We start from the raw sequence: 17,252 nt of genomic DNA, 5'->3' as shown, positions 1-17,252 counted from the left end.
ATCGAACCAGGGTCTTGCACGTGACGAGCTTTAGAGACTCACACTGGATTATACATGAGGTGTGAGATTTCTAAACGTATGACAGAAGGAAGACGTTTCTCATGCTAGTCAGCAATCGTAGCCTATATACAGGGAATCGAACCCGTTGTTGAAGGCCATCGACCCGTTTGGCTATATCTATAACCCCAAGATAGACATGTGACCCAACAGATGGAGTAAGAGGAATGAATTTATTTCACGCATTATGTTTTATTTCTTCTACAAGAAGACAATACCTGTATTCGAGACAAATACGTACACTGGACTAAAATATTTGGGGTGTGGAGAATGGTGTTGGTTGTGGTTGTGGACGGGGTTGTAGGTGCATTGACATAGATGGACAGATTAGTCTAAATATATATATATTTCAAGAATATTACTGACCATAAAGCAGTCCTCTTGCAAAACTGTCAGAACTCAACTCGGAATGTCTTCTAGAGAGGATGAGTGTGAGTGAGTTTAGTTTTACGCCGCTTTTTGCAATATTCCAGCAATATCACGGCGTGGAACACCAGAAATGGGATTCGCACAATGCACTCATGTGGGATATCGAACCTAGGTCTTCGGCGTAAAGGGCTAACGCTCTAACCACTAGGCTACCCCACCAACCCCAAGAGAGGTTGATAAGAACAGAGTGGTTGTACATGGCTAATCCTAGGGACTTAGGGATTTTCCTTGTTCCTAACTTCGACCAGTTAACATTCTCAAACATGAAACAATCTTAAGCTAATTTGGGGACGAAATTTTGTTTTTCATACATTATGCGGCATCTGATATGTAATTGGACAAATGTGGCATCATGACCGTTAACATTCTGAAAAGGATGAGTGTACAACACATTCATGCTCAGTTTCCGGTTGACTAACGTATCTGGAATAAGTGTCATGAAGGACACCTTACGTTCTTTATGTCATGTTTATAGCTGACAGCTAAAAGTGTATTGAATTATATGCTTTCAATTATATCACATACCCCAAACTTTCAAAGTATTTCAATAATTTGTGAGTAGAAATATTACAATAATTATCACTACAGCCTTGTTTAGGAATGTGTAGTTATCTTTATCATCGACTTGTGCATGCGTTAACAATGTACAGAATGAAAAAGAAGCAAAAGCTTGAAATGCAATTCCCAAATCTAATTACAACTCCATCTTGAGTAAATGGAACACTTAAGGTGCTGGCTCATCTATGTAATTTTCACATCTATCGTTTTGTAAGTCAGGATTCAAATCTATCCACATATATATAGCCCAGTCAGTGACATGGTGCGGGTTAGCAATCTGGTGATCCGAGAACATGAAGCTGGTGATCCGAGAATATCAAGCGGTGACCCAAGGACACAGAGCCGACGATCCATTAACATAAATATGGTGATTTAAGAACCTGAAGCTTATGGTCCGAGAACACGAAGCTAGTGATCCGAGAACATGAAACTGGTAATCCAAAAGCATGAAGCTGGTGATCCGAGAATATGAACATGGTGATCCGAGAACATAAGCTGGTGACCCGTGAACTTGAAGCTGGTCATCCCAGAACGGGAAGCTCTGTAGTTCACCCTTTGTTTGAAAGCCTTAGTGCTTGAAACATGATGAGGTCTAAGATTTCCACGATAGTGAGGACACTGGCTCCGATGAAGAGTCCCATAGATCCCCCGATGTCACCTAGTACAAGAGTGAGTGAGTGAGTCTCAGCACTAGCGGGATGACAAGCGGAACGAATGATATACCAAGACGGATAAGATAAATTAGAAGTGAACATAAGTACGAACAGAACAGTGGAAATTATTGATGAAATCGATGGAGGTGTTGTTTTTGTTTGAAAATGACCCGTGAAGGTCCGGTTTAGAATTGATCTTCAAAACGCATGCTTGTCGTCAGGCTCGCTGACTTGGTTGGCACATCGTATCCCAGTTGCCAAGCAAGTCAGATGTTCATGCCATTGATCACTGGTAAGTCTGGCCCAGATTACATACAGATCGCCGCCTTTTAGCTGTAATATTGCTGAGCATGGCGTAAAGCTAAACTCACTGGCGTTTATTAGAAGCCCAAGCGCAGTAAACTAAGAACTCAAACGGGTCATTAATAATATTTTAATATATCCAACCGTCGTTCGTTGTACGCACTTCCCCTAAAATGTAATACACATGGCCAGGGAAACGTAGTTTTTCTGAACCTCTACAGTCAGTAAGTGAGGGAAGTTTTACTCCTCTTTAAGCAATGTTCCTGCAATATCACCAGAAATGGGCTTCACATTTTTATCCCATGTGGGAAATCGAACCCGGGTCTTCGGCGTAACGAACGAACGTTTTGTCCGCTAGGCTACATCACAGCCCCGTACCTGTAAGATTTGCATGTTGGTAGTTTATAGCGGTGTATCACAACGGCCGCCTGTAACTGATTGAATCTACATGAGACAGGCCTGTGATATTGCCAGCAGCTTTGAGCAAAGACCATCGCAATCAACACAGTCACTAAGTAACCAACCGATCCACACAGATAAACATGTCTTGAACCAATCCCGGAATACTCACAGCTGGACAAATACTCACATAACAGAGCAAACACGTCATAGGCGATTTGTTGAGTGTGTTGTTCATAGCTCAGTTGGCGGAAATAGACTTCCAGCTTCAAGAAGTTTTCCCTGAAAAAAAAAACCATTAAAATTTTACATAAGAAAGTAGTAAGTGAATTACATCGATTCTACCAATATTCCAGGAATATCACGGTGTGGGACACCATACATTGGCTTCACACATTGTACCCATGTGTTGAACCGAACCCTCTTCGGCTTGACAAACACTTTCACCACTGGACTACACTACCCCCTATATAAGAACGTAAAGTGCAAGCATACAGCTTCATGTGTGGTATATAGAATATATCAGGTTTGAATATATGTAAGAGAATACAACAGGTGTTATATAAATATTTATTAACTTTCATATCCTGTGAAACATTGACATATTCTGATACCATTGTGTACGAATGTGTCATGACGTCACAACACTAATCGTGTATACCGTCATATCGCGTGGACCTTTAGCTTCAAGGAATCACGATTTCCAACAGATGGCAATCTCTCTTCAAAACATGGCATTACAAACTGTTTACACCCGTTTAGACCCGTTTGTTTAGTGCTGAAATTGTATACGTCTTTTCTTGCAAGATTATTCCCCTAACGGAAATACCAACAATCCGTTATTTAGTGAAGTAACGGACAGATAGACTGTCCAGATCTCTTGATGGCAATAAAAAAAGACAAGCATATAGTTAGTTGCGATATAGAGCTACGTTTAATATCTAAAGCAAAAGCGTTTTCAATCGAAATTAACAAATGATCACTTTTTCCATTTCCACATTTTCCCCAAAAGTACACTAAGCCATTGCTGACATCGCTGAGATCAGATATAATAATTACCTGTTCCGTTATCGTCCCCGCTCCAGTGGCAATCGTATTGTCAATATACATCTACATTACTATTTAAACACAACAGAGATCGCCCTGAAGCGAAACACTTCACACGAAATGCTTAAAATGAACGGCACACCCCAGAATGTTCCATGGCCAACAAACCTATGATTCAAGTGAATGGGAGTGTCTGCTGAATTATGGTTTGTTCAGACCTCGCTTTCCTTCAATCACACAGTCATGTATAGAAGGTTAATTAAATTACGGTTTCCTAACATCCTGTACAATCTACATGCTGGCGTCATAGAGAGAGTGTATGCGTGTGAGAGTGAGGGAGGTTACTTACCTTCCATTTCATTTCAAGAGCGATAATCCTCCTTGGTATTACTCGTTATCTACTGATGATCTTCGGCGTTTAATACACACATAACCGTTGTAACTGAGGTGACTGAGATACACACTATTTTCACAAACTAACAATACATTCCTAACAACTGGTTTAATTCAGTTATACATGTGTGATTAACCAACTCTGAGAGAGAGAGAGAGAGGGGGGGGTAGAAAGGGAGAGAGAAAGAAAGGGAGAGAGAGAGAGCAACAAATAGAAAGTCATCTTGAGTATGAAAATGAGCGGTTGTTTTATCGTGGATGTTTACGTCTCTGCGTATGTGTGTGCGTGCGTTTCACGACCGGGAGTTCCAACTTTGGAAATCTCCGGTTAAAGTAAGTGAGTGAGTTTAGTTTCACACCCTGCTCAGCAGTATTCCAGCTATATGGCGGCGATCTGTAAATAATCGAGTTTGGACCAGACAACCTAGTGATCAATGGCATGAACATAGATCTGTGCAAATGGGAACAGGTGACATGTGTAAACCAAGGCAGCAAACCTGACCACCCGACCCCTATAGTCGCCTTTTACGACAAACATGGGTTACTGAAGATCAATTCCAACACGGATCTTCACGGCTAAAGCTACCGGGTGAATGTGAAGTGTGCGGTATAATATTCACTAGTCCTTTATTTATCCTTCAACTGTTGATCTCTTCTATGGGTAAGTTCCTGAAAGTCAACGTCTTCTACCGAAAACTTAGTTCTGAGAAATATATATCAAACGTTATCCACTTACTTGACAAACGCTGAATCCACGTGACTACTGGCGTGGAACTCGTCCAAAAGATCCGAGAGACTATGGAGACTCTGTAGGAACGTCTCGTCTTTGTTGTCGAACCCACGCTGGACGTCAATAATGTCTCGATGGTCGACAAAGCTGTCCTTGATCTCCCGAATCACCTCCGAGCTGTTTCTCAAGTACCTGCTTATGTTCATGTATCTCCAGTAAGGCATAAGGTCCACCTGCATCAAGGTGAAATTCCACATCTCTTGACTAACCACAGACAGCTTGTCCCAGCTGTCGTAAACATTCTGGCCTCTGTTCCTAACAGTCGCGAAGAACACATTTAAATTGTTGACATTATTCTGAAAAGCTTTAGACCTGAAGAAGTGTGCCGCAACCTCCAAGCTTATATTCCCATAGTTCAAGTAGTCCTCGCACACACGTTTCCCTTTCTCTAAATCCTCTAAGGACACAAGGATGTTTTCCATTGCATCCCGTACAACGCCCAGATACTTTGACGTAACGTCACGTGCCTTTCTAAAGTCCTTTTTAATGTGAAAGAAATCCCGCTCCCTCTTATTTAACTGTATAACCATCCATTCTATAAAATCATTAAAGAAGTGGCTTTTACTTTGCAAAAATTGTCTGCATTTGTCTAAAAAATGTATGTTAGTAAAATACAATAATGTATCATTTATGCTTCCATTCATAAACGCTGACATAGCAAGATTTTCGTATTCTTCCATCCAGTAAATCATGTCCTTGATATCACTCTCAAGCTGACTTGTATGTCTTCTGACAATGTCGGACCTGTGAAATGCTCGATGAATCAGCTCCTTGGGGATCAGAAGGTAACTGTATTTCCGATTGAACTTTCTGAACCTGTAGTTAAAGACTGGTGTTCCATTGAGGTAGCTTGATAAAAGTTGGGTGTGGTTTTGTATTGTCCTTTTGGCCATGTCTATCCTTGCTTCAAGTTGATTCTTGACCATGATGAAGAGCATTTTCCTCACTGACGTCTCATTGATCTCTGCATCAACCAATTGCTCAATTTTCCTCTCAACACTGAAGGTAAACTCCTGCACCCCGTGTGCTATGACGGAGTAGGTTCGTTCGTTCATGGCATCTCTGGCCCGGGCAAGGTCCTTCAGATGAATGTAGTTTTGGTACTGGAAATACATATCGGTCTCATTCCAGTTCCATAAGAAGTCTGCCGAGATATTTATCAGTTGCATTCTCTGTTCGTTGATCTTGCCCTTTAGATCGAAAATCACGTGTCTTAACATCTCGAAGTTTTGGTCCAAAGTTTGTAATAGTGTTCGAAGTTCTTGAGCTTTGTTGATTTGAAGACGATGGGTGATGTCTCTAGCGTTTTGGTATTTCATTTTCAGAGCTGATCTGTTAGTGTTGCTAAGGAAACGGTCGATAACGAAGGTCGAGGTTGTGGCGTACGATACGGTTGCATCAAAGAGTGTATAGTTGCATGGGATAGGGCAGTGGCAGTTCTGTTGCACAGACTCTCGAATCTCCACTGCCAAAAATCAAATGAACGATTCAGTTTTTAACCAATCTCCATCTATGTATATCATAATATCATATAATATAATATTTCATTAGAAACCTTGTGCGTGTACGTGTGTTCGTGCTTTTCATATTATCTAGGGCTGACAAAAGAATTTTCCTTAGTATTTAGCGCATTGATTTTAGACACTGAAAATCTACCAAATCACTTATATATCATCACATATATGAGTACCACTAATTAAGTACGAAAAGCAGTTTACGGAACAAACTGAAATCTTACCCGCAAATGGCTTGTAGCAGCTGTAGTAGTCCCTCAGCGTGCACAGTGGGATGTCATCTAAAACAGATATGTAATACATGTTCTCGAGGGGCTGTGGGACAACATAGTGGTTAAAGCGTTCACTCGTCACGCCGAAAACCTGGGTTCGATTCCCAAATGGGTAAAATGTTTGAAACCCATTTCTAGTGTCCCCCGCCGTGATATTGCTGGACTATTGCTAAATGTAGCGTAAAACTATACTCACTCACTCACATGTTCCCTTTTACGCCTTCTTGTAGCAGAAATGCAACAATATAAACAAATGGCTCGGTTCCCTTGTAACAAGATGGGAAAAGCATCCTGGTTTCAATTTTACCGAGCCAACACATCAAGCAACGAGCCAACACATTAACCACCGAGCCAACACATTAACCACCGAGCTAACACATTAGCCAACACATTAACCACCGAGCTAACACATTAACCACCGAGCCAACACATTAACCACCGAGCTAACACATTAGCCAACACATTAACCACCGAACCAACACATTAACCACCGAGACAACACATTAACCACCGAGCTAACACATTAACCGCCGACCTAACACATTAACCACCGAGCTACCACATTAACCACCGAGACAACACATTAGCCACCGAACTAACACATTAACCACCGAGACACCACATTAACCACCGAGACACCACATTAACCACCGAGCTAACACAATAACCACCGAGACAACACATCAACCACCGAGACAACACATTAACCACCGAGCTAACACATTAACCACTGAGACACCACATTAACCACCGAGACACCACATTAACCACCGAGCTAACACATTAACCACCGAGCTAACACATTAACCACTGAGCTAACACATCAACCACCGAGACACCACATTAACCACCGAGACACCACATTAACCACCGCGACACCACATTAACCACTGAGCTAACACATCAACCACCGAGACAACACATTAACCACCGAGCTAACACATTAACCACCGAGCTAACACATTAACCACTAGGCTCCACCACAAGGTTGAAAAGGTCCACATTTCTTCTTTGTTTTTTACCTGAAAATGAATTATTTGATTGAAAATAAATCACTCGCAAAACTTCATAGCGTAAGGCTCTGCTTACACATGATCAGTGTCTGGCGGCTTCACCCCTGTTCTCAGAATCAAACAAGCTACACACCCCTACAGTGAATATGGTATCGCTCTCCTACCTTCCGTTTCCGGCATGTAGAACAGCCTACAGCCACATCTGTGGTAAATATTCAGCATGGAACATTCCACTTGGCACGTCTCGATTGAGTAGTGAGGAAAGTACTTCAGGTTAGGGCACTGACACTCTCCGTGTGGTTTAGGAAGGTTATTAATCTAGAAAAGAGAATATTAAACTATACAGCAGTAATAAAGAGCAATGGGTTTGTATTACGAACGTCCGGTATATGGGCTTGTCCTGTCGCCAAGTGTGTCTCTCTGTCTTTACTTTACTCGTTGGTTTGCACCGGTTTGTCTGGGCTTTTCTTCATCGTGGAATTGTTGGAAAATACTCGCATCTGAGACCTGAATAGCTTTAGAATTTCCTACAATAATGAGGTGGTCTGGATGCGAAGGATGGAGGTGTCATGTAGCTTGGAACGATCCGAAATGGTCAATAAACGCCGTCACGTAAGCTTAAATACAAAGAGTGTGACTGAACTTCACAAATTGCTCCATGTCTCGTAGTTAGATTCAGACGCACGATAAACTGGTCGTGCAACATCTAGATGATATAAATGAGACAACTCCAGTGATTGATTTGAAACAAGCAATTTAACAGGCTACTTCTCCGCGGTGCGCTGCTTAGATGATGAGATGCTGACCGACAGCTTACGGAGATGACCTGCATGCTAGGCTGCTAAGATACTTAGATACAAAGATGCCAAGGAAAGGAACAAAGATGCTGACTGACAGCTTACCGAGATCAGCTGCATGCCCACAAATGAATGTGTCCCAGTGGGAAGGGCGATACCGAGCTCCTGGACCTTGGGGAACTGTTGGTGGTCATGGATGAGGATCTTCACCCCCGCGGCGTCGTGGGGCCCCGGCATGTACTCGTACTGCTCCACATTCAGCGTCAGGGACAGACCGTTCTCAGCTCCTGGACACAGATCAGGTCGAAATTAATACACATGCATTGTTCGTATTTGTATGCGCTTTCTTGTTTGTTTGTGGACCATCACGCTTGGAATTATCCTTGTTTTAGACCGGAGACATGGACATCATCGAATCTGGACAATATTCCAGTTACACGGTGGCGTTTTGTAAATAATCGATTCTGGCCCAGACAATCCAGTGATCAATGAGCATGCGCAGCGATCTACGATGACTGTGTCTACCAAGTCAGCAAGACTGACCACCCGATGCCGTTAGTCGCCTCTTACCACAAGCATGGGTTACTGAAGATCAATGCTAACCCGGATCTTCACGAGTATGTCTGGAGAAGGTATATAAGGGATGGATATTGTCGGGTACACTGACCCATTTGGCCAAATTAGCAACCTTGAATTCTCGATCCACGCAGTTAAATATAATGTTCATGACTGGCGCCTCAGGACCTAACGAGTTACATTAAATAGACGACTAGCTTTGGAGCTGAGCTCAGTGTCTTCGGATTCTGCTCGTTCTATGGGACGTAATTATGCACAGATAATTGCGGTGCCTTAGATGACTGGTACATCCGTCTATGCAGGCAGGTAGTGACGTATCGTCTGTTTCCTATAAGGTACCCTTTCATTGAAGTAACTGTTTTTGAAGCAACTTGACCAACCTGCGTCTGTGACGTGGAGACGTTCTGAGACAGAGGTGTTTGGGTCAGGCAGATTGAACGAGAAGCAGACCCCGTGATCTGTCATTATCTCAGTGAAGTTGAAGATGCCACAGGGTTCTCCTCGCCATTGACAACTGTCGGAAGGAAATATACAACTGTATGTACAAGGAATTATTGTCAGTGTATGTGTGAGAGTATGGAAAAGCAGTTAATGTCAACTAATGCATCATTAATGTGACGAAAATGTCAGCTTCTCAAAAGGTCATGAAGTGTATGTGCTCAAGTTGCATTATGTGAGTGGCTATTATATTGCCTGTGTATAGATGGTATTTTAGATTCAAGCAGAATGCGAGTAAGTGAGCATGTGTGTGTAGTCTTGCGTCTTACTATATGACGTCTGTTTGTAAATAATCAAGACCGGACCGGATCCAGTGATCAACATCACGAACACTGATTTACCCAGTTGGGATACGATGACTTGCATCAACGAAGTCTCCTGATCCATAGGTTGGTGAAAATCATGTGAAGTTCGGAAGTCGATGGCCATCACCGCCCACATAATCGACTCGATGGTACGTATCTATTAAATCAAAGCTCCTAAAAGCACTAATCGCGTTTGACCCCCAATTACAAGGTGCAGTTGTGTCAATACGATTACCTGACTATCATATCTTCCATTGTGTGAGCTGTGCTGGCGTACAGATGCCTCAAGGTTATGTTTGTGGCGTTTCTACTCTCAAGGTCAAGGACAGACATTCGTCTACCTCCGGTAAACATGTCGGTCAGAAATTCATAGTATCCCAGTTCTGCTGCTTTGCTGGCACTGTTTTAAAAGAGCGTTAGATAACTGGGTGGTAGTAACGTCAATATATGTTTATTTATCATTACGCGTACTATTTACATCAGTAATTGTAGACGTCATTATTTTAAGGGAAGTACGGTATTGTTCATATAAACGTAATATGACGTAAAACGTAACTATGACACAAAACTCTTGCGCTATGTACACACCGGAAAGTATTCTGGTTGCATATGGTGATCGTAGGAAAGAAGAGGGTTTTGTTGTACTTGACCTTGACGTTGACGGTGACGGGGTGGTTGTAAAAGTAGATGACGCGTTCCACAATCTGGTAGCTCATCACGGCGACACACGTCACTGTTAGAAGAAGCCATAGCAGTCTGGAACGAGGGTGAATGATTGAGTTTAGTTTTACGCCGCCCTTATCAATATGCCAGCAGTGACGATGGTGTTGGAATAGAATCTCCTCCAAACTCTGCGCGATAGTAAAATATAAATGACACATCAAAATAACACAGTCCACCATATGGTGGTACTTGTAGCAAGCAATAATACCTGAGGACGAGGTAATATATGATATGGGATGTGTGATATATAAGACAAAGAAAAGAAGCGTCTGTAAACAGACATGGCGCTATACCTTCTAGAAAGTTCCATTTGATTCTAGATTAGTCTGTCGTTTTTCTAGAATTTGTCTCGAAAAAGAAAACCATATGCCAGAGAGTAAAGCATTTCGGTATTCCGGACATATCACGTGGACATATAAACATTTGAGCCTGGTTTAGACAATGCGGTGACTGAAAGCAGGAGCCAATGTTCATTGCCATCGGGATTGAATGAATCGTATTTAACCGGAGTCGAACCATCCGATCCAAATTAGTAGCCCTGTGGAGTTACTCTTACTTCCCCTCAATAGTCATCCCCAAATTATATTTATAGGAAGGTTAGGACTCTCAGTTTTGACTTTCTTGTGATGACATATTCACTTTTAGGCATGATCTGCTTGAATGTGAAAGTAACTATACTGAGTCAAAAAAGAAACTTCTTTCTTCAGGGCACTATAAAAGAACAAGAGGTGGTAAGATGCTTAAATATTGTTATTATTTCATTGCTGAGATCTGTGTAATGTACCCGATACACTGACAGTGCCACAATCAGTTCCATTAGGCTACACCGCCGTTCCAAAATATTGGTATACAGAATGTCAAGTTACAAGAAGAAAAATTCGAAATTTATCAGTTCAGTATTGTGTTAGGCTTCCCCATGTATTATTTTTTCAACCACTGCCAAACACCGTCTCCTCATCGACTGCCCGATGCTTGTGAAAATGTGGTTGGGGATTCTGCGCCATTGCTCTTCCAAGGCAGCGCAAATTCTGAGGTTGGTTCCTAAGACCACGAAGCCTTCTCCCAAGTGCATCCCAAACGTACTCTGTTGGATTAAGGTCCTCGATGGCCAGACCATGACGTTGATTCCAATTCCTATTATCATGCTAGAACTGCAGACCATACACCGTCTCCTCATGCCTGATGCTTGTGAACACGTGGTTCGTGTCAACATTCGCCACTGCCATACACCGTCTCCTCATGCCTGATGCTTGTGAACACGTGGTTCGTGTCAACATTCGCCACTGCCACACACCGTCTCCTCATGCCTGATGCTTGTGAACACGTGGTTCGTGTCAACATTCGCCACTGCCATACACCGTCTCCTCATGCCTGATGCTTGTGAACACGTGGTTCGTGTCAACATTCGCTACTGCCATACACCGTCTCCTCATGCCTGATGCTTGTGAACACGTGGTTCGTGTCAACATTCACCACTGCCATACACCGTCTCCTCATGCCTGATGCTTGTGAACACGTGGTTCGTGTCAACATTCGCTACTGCCATACACCGTCTCCTCATGCCTGATGCTTGTGAACACGTGGTTCGTGTCAACATTCACCACTGCCATACACCGTCTCCTCATGCCTGATGCTTGTGAACACGTGGTTCGTGTCAACATTCGCCACTGCCATACACCGTCTCCTCATGCCTGACGCTTGTGAACACGTGGTTCGTGTCAACATTCGCCACTGCCATACACCGTCTCCTCATGCCTGATGCTTGTGAACACGTGGTTCGTGTCAACATTCGCTACTGCCATACACCGTCTCCTCATGCCTGATGCTTGTGAACACGTGGTTCGTGTCAACATTCGCCACTGCCATACACCGTCTCCTCATGTCTGATGCTTGTGAACACGTGGTTCGTGTCAACATTCGCCACTGCCATACACCGTCTCCTCATGCCTGATGCTTGTGAACACGTGGTTCGTGTCAACATTCGCCACTGCCATACACCGTCTCCTCATGCCTGATGCTTGTGAACACGTGGTTCGTGTCAACATTCGCCACTGCCATACACCGTCTCCTCATGCCTGATGCTTGTGAACACGTGGTTGGGGATTTTGCACCATTGCTCGTGCAAAGGAGTGCCAAATTCCTGCAAATTCTGAGGTTGGTTCCTAAGACCACGAAGCCTCCTCCCAAATGCACCCGAAACGTACTCTATTTGATTAAGGTCAGGGGACCTCGATGGCCAGTCCATGACGTTGATTCCAGCGTTTAGAAGGAAATTTCGTGTCAACATCTGGGCCATGAGCCGCCATCAAAGGAACGAATTCAGGGCTGAGCACCTGGTCGCGGTATGCAGCAGCTGTGAGGTTTCCACGGATGACCACGGTTGTTCCCACAGAAAGCACCTTCAACTTCCGCCCCCGAATCTGTCGACTTCCTGTACACAACATTGGGCATACCGTTCACGACGTCGTCTCTACACTCTATGCCTGCCGTCCGTGAGGTTAAACCTGGATTAAAGACGACTCGATTCTAGTCTCTCTGGGTCGGTCGGAGGTGACCACAACAGACGTTGACGATGATGAAACGGCGTCAATATTGGCCCACGGTATGGACGTCAAGAATGGAGACTGGCAGCCCGCAACCGATTTCGAATGGTCTGTGAGGATAGTCGACCTCCAAACATCTCAGCCCTGGTTCGTGTAGCCAGCAGAAATCTGTCATGTAGGTGACGTAGGACGATTTGGTGGTCTTCTGCTCGTGAGGTCACATGTGGACGACCCAACCTTGGGCGATCAGAAGTGGTGCCAGTTTGTTGTAGACGACCTCGCAAGTCATACACAGTACGACGGCTGCATCCCAGTGTTCTTGCGACGTCAATAACTGATCTTCCCGCTTGCCACATGCCAACGGCACGTTCACGTTGTACATTTGACAATCGTGGCATCATACCGTTTTTTCCAATTTTGGAGGCCATAGCAAACACGTGCAAATAAAGAAAACTTGCGAGAGAAGGGGGAGGGGGGGGGGGGGGGGGGGTCGTGTATAATATCACGATTTGATATTTGCAGAAAAGGGCACACAAAATATACACAATGTAAACGTTATGCATCGGTCAGCAACACTTCCCATACAACCACACTTCCTGATGTCAGATGGGAATAATTCAAACATTATTGATCTTATCCGTATCTATTATGTACAGCTTTGCCATGTTGACATTAGTGAACAGAAACAGCTTTCACTCGCTGTGTTTCTAAATGACACAATACAACGCTGACATCACGCAAGCCAACGTTTGGTTGAACACTTTACTTTAAAGAACATCACTGGTTTGTTTTCATAAGGTTAAAAGATCAAAACTACTTCCTACACGTAGTTAACTATGTTTTTTGGATCATGACCAAAAGGATTTTGCAAGACACCGTTAGTAACATGATTTACAAACATTATGACAATAAGCGATTTTGACAGAATCGTCTTTGAAATTAAACAAGTTGTATCTCGGAAAAAAAGCAAAGCAGATGACAAAATTAAATGGCAGCAGATTGTGAAAACATAAAGCTTTCATTTTTTTCAAAACAGTTGTTACGTTGTTACGATTGTAGGTTTACACCAAGCTATAAACAAGATAATCTACCCCTGTAAATGTACATGAATACTACAGCAACCCACATAGGTATAGCTCGCATTACGTCACGGAGGCGCGCCAGTCTGATTGGTCGAAATTTTCGTGACAGAATTGTGCAGTGTTGTCAAGAAGGTCGATTTTAGCCAATTAAATGTCCAAATGAGTAGATTTAATGAAAGAGTTTCACTTATGCCAATGAATAAGTTATGTATTTGTCTTACCTCACACATAAATATCTGTTTCTGATTGACTAATCGCGCTTCTATTATTTTCAGTGTACCCGCCGCAAGTGGCAACTCATTCGGTACTTCGTGGTAGTATTTCTTTATCTCAAATAACATTGAATCACGCATGATGCACGGAAATTACCGATATCTTGCGAATGCAAGTCGACTGAGGGTAGATAACTTTAAATTTATTTTTGTGTGTGTCGTCTGCAAGATGATGACTACGAAAACATTCCAGTGAATAAATTTCGACAAAACGTTCAAATGTAGTCCCTGTGAATATTAAGAACGGGAATTACTGAGACAATGCCTGCGGGGGAAAACAGCACGATATAAAGTTTGAATCGTTTGATTCACACAGGTTGTTTGAAGTGTACAACTTTATACCAATGCCTCAAACAGTTCAAAATTAACATTGAGGTGTTCGGTAAGATAAATGCGTTGTTCACTGGTCCCTCGGGGCCCAGGGGCTGATGTATCCTCGATGTTTGTGTACATAAACCCATGCCTCTGGTCCTGACCAGTGAACATCTTACCCCCTAGAGCATATGTGATCTTAAAAAGCTCCAAATGCTTGTCGTCCTTTACAAACATTGGCACTTCCTGTCAAACTTCTTCAGTGAATCGACAAAACAGACATATCACTCACATCTCTGACTAACAAACACAATGCTATGAAACGTTAAATATTGCCATGAATATTTGAAGGGAAATTCTGTTTTAGTTTAAAAACATAGTTAATTGCATGTATTTAAATTTAAACCTATGAAATCACCTTCCTACTAAACATGTTTCAGCGATGGTACTAGTTAACTTACACCAACTTAGTCATTTGTCTTCAGTGGCATGAAGTTATCACTAGGATTAAACCGAAACAACATGGTTAAGCTTCAAAATCATAATCTTCGATGCCCAAAAATGTTCCACATCTCTAATATAAAAAAAATCTACTCTCTATAAACCTTCTACAAAGCCATTGCAACGTACATATCTTGTCTGTTTTTTCATATTTTGGCCTCCCGAGCTGTAGCTATTAGGCGTACCAGAGACCACGCGCTCCTCACCTCCTAACAGGAATAGTCTCTCGCATCCATATGTACCGCAGGCCTTGCAGGGATGTTGTCTGCGTGAAGTCGACCCAGGCGTCACTGCAACAACACTCAACTAAATCCTGGTGGTTTTGCTGATGTTCCGTCCTAGAAGAATTATTTTCAATAGCTACCTTGAACCTGCGACCCTTTACGTTGTGGCACAGTCCGGACATGGCGCTCCGACTGCACCGAGATATTCGAGGGATGTTAGAGGAAGTTCCAAATTACCATCACAGCTGTCCGCTGATAATTACGTACACACGTTCAGGGCTCTTCTATCTCAGGCTATGAGCCGGTAACACAGTATTGATAAAGCGATAAGGGAGTGTATAACCTCTTTATTTGTACGCATTTGAGTTGCAATATTTAATTTAAGTCCACAACGAGTATAATCCATGTGGTATGCGAATCCACTTGATTGAATACATATCACGAGTGCGAGCTTTAAGGCATAAATGAGAGATGTGAGTATACAGACTACCATTTGTCTATTATTCCCTATGAGACGACCGCCTGTGTTCATTGTCAACATGTATCCACTGTGCCGGGGTTCTAATACAACAGTACTTCGCCAGTTCAATCAACGATAATATGAACGTACAACTTCAATAGCCCTGTTCAAACCACTCAAATAATGAAACTATACATATTGCATCAAAGGTAGCATGAACAAATACCTATTAAATTCACCATGCACTTACAAACACTAAGAACTAACTGTAATGAGCTTTTTACTTTGATAATGAGCTTTTTACTTTGATGACAACTTTGCTTTACGACATCGTTTACCTGCTGGGTGGCCGGCAGGAACTACCATGGAGTATTTTTTTAATCGACAGCACCAATCATTCCATAGTTCCTTAATTGTGCCAGAATTTTTAAAAAAAATACCCTGGAGTTGGATACATTTTTCCCTAATTATCGAAGTCGGATCCACCCTCTTTTTTTTTTTTTTTTTTAATTCTTGGGTGGATTCAGACTCTCCCTAATTATTGGGTTGGATCCAGTGTCTCCCTTAGTACTAACGTCGGATCCGTATTCTTTCAAATTATTGGCGTCGGATCCCTAATTCCCCTGACTGGTTAGACAGCACAATAATTATAGCTGATCACGCAAGTAGAAAACATCCTGTGCACGCGTCACTGCTTGTTTCCCTCCCTATTGAGTTACTACAGGATATAACAGCCACTCTGTTATATTGTTTCGGATCCTATTAAGCTGCTCAAGACAGTTTCAGCCATATGGAATTTATGACCCTACCAAAAATGTGTAAATTCTGGAATCAAACCCGACCCTTGCATGCGCGAAGAACAGACAAAACACAAAACCACAAAATGTCATATCCGTTGGTAATTCTATCATACCACATATATCAACTGTTAGTACTTTGTGATACTGACGTGTGGTTCATAAATATATACATATCAACACCACACATAGTATATGGCATTATGTGCTCACTGATATCCATCAGTATATGTTATAACGCAGATATTACACTTACTGACATATCTACATTAAACAGGCTGCCTCCGTCCTCAGGGAGCAGAGTACATTACCAGGACGTACCCGGACAAAACCAACGATTGCTTCATTTAACGTATAGAAGATGTTAAAGTTTGGCTTTGGGAAAAGTACCATGTAAATATAAGACCAGCAGCAAGTGGAGTTATGTTGGGTACGGAGTGTGTCAGTGGAGGCATTCTTCTTGTAGAAATAACAAAGAAAGGCATGCCTGACTGTTCCATTCAGCGAGGAATAACAGTGATTAAATGTTGTCCAAGTGTTCTACTCCTCCTTTTAACAGTGCGTACAATGGCAAATACAACATTAACTATACTTGATGACAACTGGGAATTTTATTGGAGCAATACCGGGGAAATAATGATAATATCGAGCAAAGAGCAATCAAGTATATATACACACGTAATTATTATTTAACAACTGATGATACATTCTGTATGTTCCTGTTACCCCATACA

The 17,252-nt window shown here is 42.5% G+C and overlaps 1 protein-coding gene across 1 annotated transcript; it reads right to left on the bottom strand.

Annotated features, from left to right (window-relative positions):
* Positions 1-1,312: 1,312 nt before the first annotated feature.
* LOC137267820 (acid-sensing ion channel 4-B-like) lies at positions 1,313-15,443 on the bottom strand. Its single transcript, XM_067802254.1, has 10 exons — positions 15,244-15,443; positions 10,193-10,360; positions 9,840-10,004; positions 9,182-9,315; positions 8,331-8,512; positions 7,593-7,746; positions 6,368-6,424; positions 4,576-6,094; positions 2,590-2,681; positions 1,313-1,702 (listed from the first exon to the last, which is right to left on the bottom strand). Exons 1-10 carry the CDS (start codon positions 15,441-15,443, stop codon positions 1,593-1,595), a joined length of 2,781 nt encoding a protein of 926 aa, XP_067658355.1. The 3' UTR covers positions 1,313-1,592.
* Positions 15,444-17,252: the final 1,809 nt, after the last annotated feature.

This window comes from Haliotis asinina, chromosome 16, assembly GCF_037392515.1.
Source record: "Haliotis asinina isolate JCU_RB_2024 chromosome 16, JCU_Hal_asi_v2, whole genome shotgun sequence".
NCBI lineage: Eukaryota > Metazoa > Mollusca > Gastropoda > Lepetellida > Haliotidae > Haliotis > Haliotis asinina.
Note: the sequence above shows the minus strand (reverse complement) of the source record. Positions and strands in the feature narration are given on the sequence as shown.

Bases quoted from the DNA above. Each gene is read 5' to 3' on its own strand.
- LOC137267820 (XM_067802254.1), bottom strand. From the start codon at position 15,443: ATGTCCGGACTGTGCCACAACGTAAAGGGTCGCAGGTTCAAGGTAGCT. The intron at 10,361-15,243 runs GTGAGGAGCGCG...CCCTCGTTCCAG, and splicing joins GAGACTATTCCTGTTAGGAG to ACTGCTATGGCTTCTTCTAA. The intron at 10,005-10,192 runs GTGTGTACATAG...CTTTTAAAACAG, and splicing joins TGCAACCAGAATACTTTCCG to TGCCAGCAAAGCAGCAGAAC.